This window comes from Populus nigra, chromosome 5, assembly GCF_951802175.1.
Source record: "Populus nigra chromosome 5, ddPopNigr1.1, whole genome shotgun sequence".
NCBI classification, from domain to species: Eukaryota; Viridiplantae; Streptophyta; class Magnoliopsida; order Malpighiales; family Salicaceae; genus Populus; species Populus nigra.
Window position 1 is genome coordinate 5,352,727 of NC_084856.1, and position 14,317 is coordinate 5,367,043.

General features: G+C 31.4%; 1 protein-coding gene and 1 non-coding gene across 2 annotated transcripts; both read right to left on the reverse strand.

Annotated features, from left to right (window-relative positions):
* Positions 1 to 1,074: 1,074 nt before the first annotated feature.
* On the reverse strand, positions 1,075 to 2,843 carry LOC133694986 (pathogen-related protein-like). Its single transcript, XM_062116705.1, has 4 exons — positions 2,562 to 2,843; positions 2,336 to 2,468; positions 1,954 to 2,255; positions 1,075 to 1,865 (listed from the first exon to the last, which is right to left on the reverse strand). The coding sequence occupies exons 1-4, from the start codon at positions 2,697 to 2,699 to the stop codon at positions 1,722 to 1,724; spliced, it is 717 nt and encodes a 238-aa protein (XP_061972689.1). The 5' UTR covers positions 2,700 to 2,843; the 3' UTR covers positions 1,075 to 1,721.
* A 7,352-nt stretch (positions 2,844 to 10,195) lies between these two features.
* On the reverse strand, positions 10,196 to 10,284 carry LOC133695563 (small nucleolar RNA Z221/R21b). Its single transcript, XR_009842503.1, has one exon. It is a non-coding gene; the product is annotated as a small nucleolar RNA Z221/R21b (small nucleolar RNA).
* Between the last annotated feature and the right edge of the window lie 4,033 nt (positions 10,285 to 14,317).

Here is a 14,317-nt window from a genome sequence, read left to right on the forward strand (position 1 = left end):
AAGCTGCTGAATCTGCAACCCAGGTGGTATCTTGACATGCAAGATTAACACAGCCATCATCACACACAATGGCAACATCACCATCAGATACAACTGCAGCTGTACCATTCTCTTCATTCTTGTCTTCATCTCTACCCTTTTTATCTCTTTTATACTTTCTGCAATCTTTTTGCATATGCCCAGGCTTGTCACAGTAATAACACTTAAAACCCTTCCTTGACTGAGATCTTCCTCTTGGCTTCCATTTGCCTTTTCTATTGCTGGATTCTCCATCTTGCTTGCCGTGAGAGAACCTGCTTTGACTTCTCCCTCGACTTTCTGTAACAAGTGCATGAGACTCGGAAGTGCTTGTCCCTTTCCTCCTCTTCTCTTCATTGAGGATACAATCCTTCACTGTTTTCAAAGTGAGCTTTCCATTCGGAGTAGAATTGCTAAGTGACACTACCAAAGTCTCCCAACTATCCGGCAATGAACTCAATAGGATTAATGCTTGCATTTCATCGGCTAACTCAAGGTTCATCAATGACAGTTGATTCAAGAACCCTTGGAATACATTTATATGCACCGAAGCATCTTCACCATCTCTATACTTCAAATTCACAAGGTCTCTAATTACAAAAACCTTGTTTTGTGCACTCTCCTTGGCAAATGTTTCTTCCAACATCTTCCACGCTGTATAACAGTCATGTTCTTGAGAAATATGATTAATGGACTTAGAAGATACCCATTTTCTAACATTAGCGGTAGCCTTTCTATTTAGTCCATTCCATTTTGCATCATCCATGTCATCAGGCTTTATTCCTTTACATTCAATCGGCAAAGCCAAATCATTGCAATATAAGTGATCCTCCATCATTGTTTTCCACAGAAAATAATTTGAGGAAGTGAGCTTTATCATGCCCGAATCTTCCTTTTCCATTTTAACTGCACAAGAACTCAATCTACACAACCAGATGCTCTGATACCACTTTGTTGGGAAAACTCGGGACAACTAACCGGATCAATTCAGCGGAATACAATTCACAATTCACAAGTCCCAATCCTTTTTCCCTCTTTGTGCAGTAAAAAAACAGATTCAAACAATGATCAAATATAATGCAAATAATCACACAAATTAACACCAAGATTTTTTACGTGGAAAACCCGATGCGGGAAAAACCACGGGACCGGAGTCCACCTAAAAACTTCCACTATCACAAATAATGGGTTCACAACTGTTCTTCCTCAGATTCAACTAAGGGATACAACATATATATCATCAAGAACTACTTATTCTCGGATTACAACAAGATTAAAGGAGAATTATTTGAGAAAAACTCACAAAACTGACAGCCCCGTTTTCTGTCAAAACAGCCAGCTTCCACACCACTAATCTTCGATCCAACCGTCCCGAATGAAGAGGAATGTGTCTAGAAGCTGCTGTCAAAATCTCAGCCCGATCCAACGGTGAACGAGCTGGAAATCAAAGAAAGAACACAGGCTGCTCTGCTGCCTCTTCTTCTCTTTTCTCTTGTTTTTCTCCCGTTTTTTTTTTGCTACTGCCATCTACAGTGGCAGCTCCTATATTAATTCAAAGAGACAGCCTTGCCTTGCTGTCTCTTACTAATTAATGTGGTGGTCCCACCATCACATGGTGCGGGACCACACACAACAGAAACTAGAGTGCCGCATCCGGGAAACCATCGTAGTCATTCATTTTTATCACCACAGCAATCGTTTGGCTACCCTGTGCCCCTCCAGAAAGGGCAGGTTGAAGCTGCCTCTGCTGTTGAGCCGTCCAAGGTAGCACCTTTCATAAGACCTCCAAGCAGTTCTCCACGGTCAATAAAGAACTCTACCTTCACAACCTTCATGTGTTCATCCACCTGGTTTGCCAGGAAAAACAAACTACTTTCACGTAGAAAAACCAGAAAATGAATAAGGAATACGGCCACAGCTGAGAGTCAGATGTACCTCAAAAATAGACATTCCATAGAGTTCTACTAATTCCCCAGTTGCAGCATGGCCCTTGAACGGACCTTCCATGTAACCCCAGTGCCTGAACTTGTACACAATCACCGGTGGCCCTGAATAAACTTGGAGAACCTCCAAAGCAAACCCACGAGGGAATGCTGTTGTAAAAGCCACATGAGCTGAATCCACAGTTTCTTCAGCAGGGTTATAGGCCCGGAACTTCTCCGGTAAAGTAGTCTGCAAAAAGGTGTTGTAGCCTCCGCCAAGTTTGCGCTTTTCTTCCAAAGTTACAGGTTTCCTTCCTGAACTCATATAATTAATTGCATGAGTTTATAATTAATTGCGATTTTGCAGCAAGGAAAGAAGACTGGAGTGTTATTACCATTTAGGCTAAAAGTATAATTCTTGGGATCAACTGATTTATAATCATCAAAGCATGTCTTATGGAACATCTCCATCTCCCATGTCTTTACTAGGTTCTGCACTTTTTCTTCGAGTGATCCAGATGGCCATACCTTACATCAGCAAGTTAACAGAATAGAAATTAACAGCGGAAATATATATATATATATGATTGCTATGATCAGTCACACAAACAGTTTTAATACCTTTGTCCTGCCTTCTTCAAAGAGTTTGTTGACATCATCATAGTTTGGAGGTGAACCAAACCTCCATTTGGTGTTCTTCTCTCCTTCTCCATACAAGAAAGTACGGTATTTGTCTTCTCTAACGCCTGAAGTTGCCATTAATTTTCAGTGAAGAATATCAGTTGTTGATTAGTCTGAATTTTCGTGGCAAAGAAGGGACCTTATCTAGGCCACGACGACCTAAATGCACAGAGAAAAGTCAAGGAGGACGTCGTAGATTTTTTATCTCTGTATTCAAGATGTCATGGTGGAATATTTGAATATGTGGAGCGAGATGAATTGGTAGCTATCAAAGAAAATTAACTTGTAAAGTTATTATATTAATATTTTAATATAAAAAAATATTTTTAAAAAAAAAGATTGAGATAATTGCCTTCTCTTGCCACTATATGGCCACTGGTCAAGGTTCATGTAACCTACCATATATATGATACCAAGATAGTATCAATCAAGTCAGTTCCTCAATTTTATAATTTTAAATACTTTCAAAATTTAAAACCTGATTCTAAACGCCACTATTTTGAAAGGTTGCGTTACTGATAACGTCCATGAAAATAAACTCAAATTCACTCTAATAGGCATTAAAGCTATATATATATATATAAAAGACCGTAAACACCACTTTAGGCAGTGGAGATTTTTCTCACTATTTTTCTCACTATTAATTGTGATGTCTTAAATCAATAGTACCTCACATTCTAAAAAAATGAAAACCCAAAAACAATTTGGGTATGACTGATCCAAATCCAAATCGAACTTGAGTCCATACAAGTGATTTAAGCTTAAAATTCATTTTCTTTTAAAAAATTTGATATCCTATTAGCCTAATTTAAATTTCTCAATGCATTACTATATAAACCAGTAGAAAGCTTTGTAATCTTCAATTTTTTAATTTAACCTCAAGTGTATTTATTAATTATTTGATGAGAAATCACTTTTCAAACTTTCATGTGTTTATTTGCCATTAGAAAAGTTGGTCAACGGAAAACATTTTCCAGTTAAAGAAAAATTTGGCTTGATTTTTAGAAAAGTGTTTTCCTAAAAAATTTGGACGGAAAACACTTTCTGAAAGTTGTAAAAATTTAGAAATGTCATTATTTGCTGATTATAATCAAATATGATCCTCAAACTTTTGATTGCTATATATATTTTGTTTTGAATATTTATTTTTCAATTTCATCTCTTAAAATTTAATTTTTATATTAACTTTGGTCATTATTTTTATAATTACTATTTGCTTTTCTCTTATCATATTTTTATTGAAATTTTTTATCTATCAAATTTGGTCCTCATTCTTTTGATTGTTACTTATTTTATTTGAAATAATTTATGAAATGTTGATTATTATTATTTTAATTTCTTTATTTTTTATTTTTTTTAATTTTTTAGATTTGATCTCTATTATTTTGATTATTATTTATTTTATTTGAGATAATTTATAAAATTATATTTTTTTTCAATTTCATTCTCATTCAACATTTAATTTGTAAGATTTGTTTCTCGTTATTTTAATAAACTTGAGAAAAATAAAATATTAATAATTTATTTTCCAGCTCATTTTCCATGACATAACAAAATACTAGAAAGTATTTTCCAACTTATTTTTCATTATATTACTAAACATCAAAAAATAATTTAAAATTTACTTTCTTAAAATTTACTTTTAAAAAAAAAATTATTTTTTAGCTATTAGAATTCAATATTTTGAATGTCTCTTTTTTTTTAATGGGAAAACGTGCAAGAGCTCGACTAAACATTTAATATTTGTAAAATTCCTTGCTACGCAATCCAAGGAAGTTTAATGTAAAGATAAGGATTGATTAATATTAAATTAAATATTTTTATTTATAAATATATTAAAATAATATTTTTTATTTTTAATATTACCACATCAAAATAATCTAAAATATAATTCAAAAAATATTAATTTTATTTTTTTTATCTTGCAGTGTTTGGGCTGTGTTCAAAACCTACCATCTTATGTAATTCCCAATATGTAATGTACTAATTATAATAATAATCCATTAAGTAGCTAAAATAGCAGGGTTCATTCAATAAGTCTACCCTAATCCGATCATCCAAACTTGTAGAACGCACATTTTCCATACTAGATTTTTGAACTTTCAAATCTAGTATGGTTGACTTTTCTTCCTTATACTTAATTAATCTTGGGGGTGGTCAAATATTCTGCGATTTACCCAGCAAATTACAAGTAGAGCTCTTGCAATATGAGCATAATATGCTAATTAGACTAATTTCGAAGATGGTATCATACGCAAATGATGTTTTTGGCATCTGCGATTCGAAAGAAAAATGAAAAGGCAAAAGAAAGTCGGGCACCGGTGCATGTTTTAACTTGTTAAAGTGTGCTGCCAAAAAAGACTTGTTGAGTGTACTAATTTTCTTGCTGCTGCTCACGATATAAATATCGGATTTTCTAATAATATGAGGTTTAGTAAAATACGAGTTAGTCATCGAGTATCTTAGACTTGAATGTTTTGGATGTGTCTTTAGTTGTCATAACTTATTTTTAACCTATAATTTTTTTATTTAATTTTATTTTATGATGATAAAATAATAAAAATAATATAATTTAAAGTGTAAAATAAAAAGAAATAGAGAACAATGGACTAAGGTGATCATGGACTAAGAATAATAAGTGGACAATAAGCAACCGAGGTAAATAAAAATAAATAAGAGAATCGAGCAAAATTATAAAATTATGGAAAATAGATCTTGCTACATATTAAGAAGATGAAATTTAATTAATTAGGAACTCATAATCAAGAAAAAAACAATATAATTATCTAACATTAGTGTTTTCAATATAGTTTCTCATGTTTTATTAAGGATTCCAGATAAATAAATAGTAGACATTCAGATAAAAAACAATAAGAAAACATACATAGAAAATAAAGAGAAGAGACTCTTGTAAAGAAAAATCTAAACTAAACAAAAGGATATAAAGGAATAACAAAAAAAAAAAAAGCATAGCCTTCCAAAGTTGTAGGAAGATAGCCCAGAAAATTCAGCAATAGTAACAATATTCCTAGCCTTCTATCTCCCATATTTTATGGAGGTGGTTGACAATGTTCATACCAACGAGAAGAGGAAGGATTCATGCACATGGAGGACATATTCACACGCACACCTGCTTTGTTGGCATGTGGAACGAAGCTTTGAAAGTAAATGTGTCGTATGAATCGTACAATACACGCGCCTATATTATTATTTTTCCAACATCATTTCTCCTCATTCTGGCCTCTTCGATCTAGTTCAAGAAGATTATCACGACTCATAAAGGTCAATGTTGAACCCACAATGTATGATTTACTTGTTTTTAGAACTATTTGTGGCATATTTGTTTGGTTTTAATTCATGATTGCATAGTTGAATATTATCGTTATTTATTTTATTTTGAGTAATTTGTGAGGCTTGAATTTGTTTTTTTTATTAGTTTTATTACATTTGTTTACATTAATTGAGTTGTATTGAATAATTTTTAATGTGTGAACGAATTTCATATTTTTACGTGTGAACATATATATGAGATTGTGTTGAGACTTGTGTTTAACAACAATATTGTATTCATTATCTTTTATTCAAGAACTCGACTTAAGATTAAGCTACCTATTATTGTCTTCTATCTTTGAATGTTGATTATCGAATAATAGAATTGATGGGTACATATTCACGTTTCTTTGTATATTATTTTGGTATTTTTATTCGTTGTGGTATATTGATCGTCATGTATATCAAAAGCTTAACTCAAAATTAGATGATCCATTCTCAACTACTATCATTGAAGGTTAATTGTCGAATATTTAAATTAGCAAATATACATTCACTTTGGTTGAGCAAAAGACTTTTCAACTTGGAATTGATACTTAAGTCATTTTCTACATAATTGTCACACATAATATTAGTTTGAATATAATTAAAATTCATCTTACCTAGTGGTTTAGATAAAGTTGTGATTTATGCTACCAAAGTAGTAATATAAGCAAGTTCAAAAACTTCTTACTCTCTTCATATGTCATTGATAGTTATTGGATGTCAAAAGTTCATGATAAGGACACTTTTGTTCTTTGTATCTCTCACCTGCTTCATGCAAATATTCATTCTCAAATTGAGTAAACGTAGTAATATCATTCCTTAGCTTTGTTGTCTTAGATGAAGGAAATAATAATATAAGCAAGTTCAAAAACTTCATTTGCCTTTCTTTGCATTACTCTCTTCATATGTCATTGATAGTTATTGGATGTCAAAAGTTCATGATAAGGACACTTTTGTTCTTTGTATCTCTCACCTGCTTCATGCAAATATTCATTCTCAAATTGAGTAAACGTAGTAATATCATTCCTTAGCTTTGTTGTCTTAGATGAGGAAATAATTCCCCGAAACATCTTGTGTTAACTCATCTCAAGTAGTAACAGAACTAGGTGGTAGAGAATTTAGCCAAACTTTTGCTTTTCTTGAGTGAAAAAAAGGAAAAGTCTCAAATGAATAGCATCACTAGTCACTTTATTGTGCTTGAAGAAGTTGCAAATCTCTAGAAAAATTATGATATGAACATTAGGATGCCCTTGCGACAGCCCTCTTGATCAAACAATTTATTATATCATTTAAATTATCATCGGCTTAATCTCAAAATTATTAGCTTGTATAGTCAGCCTTCTTATGGTAGATGCAGCCCTATTAATCGCAAGCATAGAGTAGTATCTCAAAACCCTATCCACCTCTTCATCCCTCTAATCTATCATAGTGATGGTAGATATAGTGACTTTTTGCTTCTTTTTTTTATTGATTTAACACAAAGTTCTCTCAATTTTAGGATAAAAAAAAAATACGCTCTAATGGTTTAGATTGGTGTATACACTTCTAAATCCTGAAATGAAAAAGCAAAACTAAGATCGAATCAAAAAATATAGGCTATAATGGTTTAGATCAGTATCTACCCTTCTTTTTAACCTGTGATATCTCTACACAAGTTTAAAAGCACATAAGCACATTAATCTAAAATATTTCATGATAAAAATCACACAAATCACATTAGGGCATCTCTATCTTTCATTCAATTTGTGGCATATTTCATAAAAAGCAAATGACATACATAATTTCTTGATACCAACATGTAAAACAATTTATTTATTCAATTAATGAACAATCATTCAAAAATATTAGATAAAATGATGCACACTTAACAATGATTGACAAAAACTTCAATAACATAAATAAGAAATTCAAGAATGTCATCGAGAGGCTACATCGAAGCCTTATCAATAATATTAGTTCATAATCATATTATTAAAAATCAAAACATCTATAAATTCATGGTGATATATATATATAAAAGATTCTTTGCTTAAATTGAATTTCTCAATCATTGACAAGGTTTGATTCAATATTATTCTTTCTCCCCTTGCATCCAAGGCTTTTGATGGTAGAAACCCTTCTTCTATAAGCTATGGTCAAGTTATATTCCCATGTCTCCCTTTTATTTTGGTCAAAAATCTCATTTAACTTGTTTCTTAATTTATTTATTTTTTCAAAAACTGATAGATTCTGACCTCGTTTTAGGTCTTCCTCTTAGATTTTTTTTTTTTAAAACTATGATCACTTGATTTGGATATATGTAGAGAAAGTCATGCCTAGTTTACCAAGATCTGCTTCTAAAGTTTCTAGTAAGGAAATTTTTGTATTCTTACCACAAGAAATTTTACTTTCCTCGTTCCTTTCTTTTCTAAGAAATAAACAATCAATCAGACCTCTTCAAGGTAAATTTATTTTTTTAATTGGCTTTTAAATCAAGCATATCAATTTCCTTTACTTTTTATTCAAAAAACATGCCACTAATGAAAAAAAAAATGTGTTTTTCAAACAAAATATTGCACGAGTAATAAAAGAATAATTTGTCTAGCAAAACATGTATTTTTTCTCTAGAATTTAATGGGAAAAAAAAAAAAAACAAACCTTGTAACCATCACTTGGTTCAGTAATAGAGAACCCAAAAGATGATCCATGAACGAACAAGTTGAAGCTTTATTAACATGAATCTTTGGAAAAACTTTTGAGGCTTTTTTCTACCTTTAATTTGGATCTTGATCTTGTTAATTCGGATGTTTTATTGTTAATGGTCTCTTCCTAACTGAAATGTTAAAAATTGGGCAATATTATGCTTTTAATTACAGATCTCCAAGAGGGAAAGGGATCAAGCCTCGTACTCATTCGACCTTGTCCTTACTCTATATAAATTTATGGACATCAGCAAGCACTTTATCAAAGCCAGTGTACCAGACTTCAAACTAATGAAAACATCCAGATTTACTTGTTGATTTTACTCATTTAGAGAGGTTGTCCAAGGTGATTATAAAAGGTCTTGCTAGCAAATTTTATGCGCAAGTACCATTAAATTAACCTCAAGCTAATTTTATCATAAAATCAAACCTTCTATATAGTTTTATCCAGACCAGCCAATCCAGAAGTTTTCCATAAAATTATCATTTGAAGAAATGTGGAACATTGGAATGCATATAGCCGTGGTAAATTCCATGTAATTAATACCTTGAAGAGCATGTAAGCAGTTCATGTAAGCAGTTCATGTAAGGAAACTCAAAGATATCGGCATGCCATGGCTCCAAATATATAGCATAAGCAACTAGACACAACAAAAAGATTGGCAAATCATTCGAAGAAGTGGGTGATGATGCGTATTTTTGAAATATTATTTTCAGTGTTAATTTTAAGATGAATTAATGCAAATTAAATGGTTTCTTTCATTTTTAAATGAGATTCAATATCCTAAATAAATTTTCATTTTCAGATACATGAATTGATTTGACTCTTACAATTAAATTCAATTCAGAAAATTTAAGTCTTTTATAAATTAAAAAGAAAAAAAAATCATATTCCATCTGTTATTAACTGGAAGCCGAGGCTCATTTTAAATAACAAGTTATTTTCAGCTGAAAACAAAAATTTACTAAGAGTACATTTATATTTGTATTTTTAAAATATTTTTAAAAATATTAAAAAAATTACTTCAATATATTTTTAAATAAAAAATATTTTAAAAAACATATTAATGAAAACATGAATTTACTCCTTCATTGAGATTGTTCTAGATGGTTATAAAAGGTCTTGTTTGCAATTTTTCAAGGAAAATACCAAAAATTGAGAATCCTTTTATTGGAATTTTGGGAAAAGCATCTTGCACGACGACAACTTTGTAAAATTGAAAACTGAAAATAATTATTATTATCTAGAAAATAATAATCTATACTTAAATCTTAAGAAACTATATCAATAAGAATTACGAAACAACTTCGTTCCAGGAGGGGGGGGAAAGAAGCAATGCGAGTAAAACGATGAAAAAGGAACCATCAGAAACCAAAAGTTATCACCAGAAGCAACAGAAAGTTGCTGAGCGGTCCGCATCATGGTTTCGGGTCATCTGATTAAAGAGACCCGCATCACTTGGATCCTTAATTATCCGCCTATTTTAGGAATAATTATTACCACTGCATTTCCGTAGAAGATAAACCAATCATTGGAATCAAAATAAAACAATAATTAGATTATATGAGAAGAGAAGAGGGCTCAGAATCATATGGGTATGAGAGATTTATCAGCACAGATAATATCAGAGTGGTGCATGACTTTCTCAAAATCCTCATCACTGCCCCCCCCCCCTACGAATCTCCCTTTCTTTCTTTCAGAACAAAAATATCACAAGTTCAGTAAATACAGCATACCAAGTAAGAAATTACAGATACAGAGTGAGGGAGAGAGATCTTGAGGAAGAGGAAAGGACTGCCTATTATTAACAGAACTTACCGAGAAGTCAATGCTAATGGTTGTATATATAGTGACGGCCAGTTAAACCCTAATCGAGCTCCCTCTGCTTTTAATGACATTATTACCCTTCATATCCTGTAGTATTTGTTATGTTCTTTTATTCTGGGGCCGTCGGTTCCCGGGACTCACGGGTCAAGATCTAGGTGGTGTTTGATATATTAGATATTATTCTTCGGATTAGATCGTGCTTGATAATGTAGTAATGGTTATTTTTTAAATAATTTTTTGTTTTGAAATGCTTGTTAATAATTTTTTTTATTTTTTAAAAATTATTTTTGACATCAGCACATCAAAACGTACAAAACATATTAAATTTTAACAAAAAAAATTAAAATTTTTTGGGAATGCGGTTTGCACCGCGTTCCCAAACATGTTCATTGAACTTGATAGAACTAGATAAATAACTATCTTAGTCTATGTTTGGTAAGCTATGGATTAGATTTTATTTTATTTTTTATTTGGTAAACACTAGATCGGTCTCAGCCGGCTCGAGATCTAGACCGGTCCAGACTTGAGAAAAAATAGAGTAAAGATTGATCTAACTTGACCCGGTCAAAAACTCAAGTCAGTCTGCGACTCGATTAGCTCGAGATAAAACACAATTAAAAAATACATTGACTTTTTTATTTATATATTTTGGTCAAAACAATGTTGCTTTAATTTTTTTTATTTGGTTAACCTAGGTTGAATCTCTCGACTTGTAACTCAAATCTTATCTCAGGTCGCCTCCTGAATCAAGTTTTAAAATTATAATAATAACTACTTTTATTTTTACATTATTTTAAGTCAACTCAAGTTGACCATCCCGACCCATGACCTGGACCTTATCCCGGGTCAACCTCTTAATTTAGTTTTAAAACTATGATAATAATTATTTTTATCCTTATATTAACTTAGGTTTATAGTCAACCTGACCCATGACCCAAGCCTAGACCCGGATCAATCTCTTAATAGGATTTTAAAACTATGATAATAATAATTTTTATTCTTATATTAACTGAGGTTAATGACAACCTGCCCGTAACCCAGGCCTAATCTCATATTGACTTCCACGTCGGGTTTTAAAACTATAATAATTATTATTTTTATCTTTACGTTGACCCAAGACAATGTTCAACCCGACCAGTGACCTAAACTTGACCCAAGGTAGACCTCCGAGTTGATTTTTAAAACTATAATAATAACTAATTTTATCCTTACGTTGACTAGAGTCAATGGTCACCCGACCCGTGACCTGGGTCTGTCATGGGCTGACCACCGAGTCGAGCTTTAAAACTATGATAATAATCACTTTTATCCTTACATTGACCCCAGTCAATGGTCAACCTAAATCATAACTCGGGCCTAACCCTGAGTCAACCCCATGTCATGTTTTAAAATTATGATAATAACTATTTTTATCTTTATGTTGACCCAGGCTAATGGTTAACCCAACCTAAGACTCAAGCCTAGCCTCAGATTGACCTTTAAGTCGAGTTTTAAAATTATGATAATAATTATTTTTATTCTTAAGTTAACCCAAGTCAATGGTTAACTCAACTTTTGACTCGAGCCTAGCCTCGGGTCGACCCCTAGTTCGGATTTTAAAACTATAATAATAATTATTTTTATCCTTATATTGACCCAACTCAATGGATAACTTGATCCATGACTCGAATTTTATCCCGAGTCGGCCTCGAGTCAGGTTTTAAAACTATGATAATAACTATTTTTATTCTTATGTTAACCTGGATCTACTATATTAGCCCTTGTGTAGAGAATTGGACAAGTTTATCCTGCCCTTTATAGTGAGACAAAAATTTCTCCACTAGAACAGTCTTGGAAAAAACAAAAAATGATTTTTGTATTGTCCAAATATATGCCAAACAACTTCACAAAAACATTATCTAGTCCAGTTCATCATTGTCCAGCATACCACAAACTAAAAGCCCAACAAGCAACCAAGCAAAAGGAATGCCTTCTATTTTTTGCTCTTAATTATTTTTAGCTAACTAATAGTTATCCATGTTTTTTTGAAGATTTATCAACTATTGGGTTCTTCATTCATTGCAATGATGTTTTAAAGGCCTATTAAACCCTGAGATAGAGGCTATTTGCTTCTCACTCAGAACTGAAAGTGCATACAATCTTTTGCAGATAAAGCAATTTCCATATCGATATGGAAACAAACATTGAGAAATTTTAAGTATGTACTTAGATTGGTGTCCTGCACTCCATCGTGGGCTACACCAAAATTTCTTTTTAATGTAGAAAAATAATGTTTAAGTGTTGTTAGTGTCTTTTAAATAAGTAATAGGAATCTGCAACTCAGGTTATAGACCTGGATTAAGTTACATAAGCTAGTTTAATCAACCATATAATTAAAAAAAGACAATGACGATAAATAAACTAGATAAAAAAAAGGTGATCAAGATGGCCTCCAAAAAAATAAACATTTGTCAATATTCTAAAAATATATCTTAGCAAGATTTCATAAAGATCTTTATCATTAACTTGACAAAAAGTAAAAATTAAATAGAATCTAATAAAAAATATCTAAAATACAATTATAATTAATCTAGAATTAAAAAAAAACATCCAAATCGATGAAATGTTTAAGGTCAAAATCGAGAAAAAAAATAAAAAAACTAACTTGAGCCAACCTCAATTTAAACATTGAACATGCAAGCTGGGTCATGAAAATGGGACAACACAATAGAAAGAAAAGGCAAATAAACAAAGAAACTCAACTCCCAACCAACCAAATATTGACAGGAAAAAAATAAAAAAAAAGGACACGAAACTAACAAAACTTAACCAAATTAGCATGTCGGACCAGTGAGGTCATGATGACGGGATAATCCCATAGAAAGTAAATAAACAAATATGAAACTCAATTCCTAGGAAGAAGTAAACAAAATTACTAAAAAGAAAACAACTCGGATGAACATAATTTGGGATGCCAACTCGTGACCCAAGTTGTGAGGACAAGATAACCCTTTAAAAAAAAATTGAAAAAATTGGCGAAACTCAATTTCTAATAAACTCAATGTTTAAGGATGGAATCTTAAAAAATCAATTAACAATAAAAACCTAAAAAACAGTAAACCAAAGTAAGCTCATTAAACCCCTGCAAATTAAATCATGTGAATGGGATAATCGAATATAAGGCAAATTGAAAAATAATTATGAAACTAAGTTTAAAGCATAATTCTCAATCAACCCACTATTTTGAGAAGTTTAGCGTGAAATCCGAGGATAGGAAAAATTTAGCAATTGAAAAAAAAAGTACTTCAACTTTTCCCCTGCCTGTAAAATCCAGTCTCTAACGCAACAATGAAAAAAGGGGCTGAATATTTTTTAAAACTTCAAATTTGCTCCCCCGAAGCTTTAATTGTTTTAAATTAATAAATTGCATTTTAACTTTCCAAATCGAGCATTAACCGGGTGATGATTTTTTTTCATTGACACTATAGATCCCCATGTATGGGTAATTAAACAAATCATTAAGTTCAATCACAAACCAACACAACATGAAATGATCAAATTGAAATAAAAACAAATTGGAAGACTAAAATGTATACAACTAAATGACCAAAATTAAAATTAAAAAAAAAGGAAAAAGAAAGAAAGAAACTAGTGTGAATTATTGTTGTAATCTACGATAACATGTGAAAGAGGTTACATTAACTTTTCCTTTAGATTTAGGTTTCTGTTAATGATGTTCTGAAAATTAAACAAGAGTTAAAGACTACTTTTGCCAAGCCAATACCAATGCTCATTTATTCCAAAGAAAGATAACATATGATAATAATAATAATAATAATAATAATAATAATAATAATAATAATAATAAAAGCAAAATTTATTTGACTCTCCTA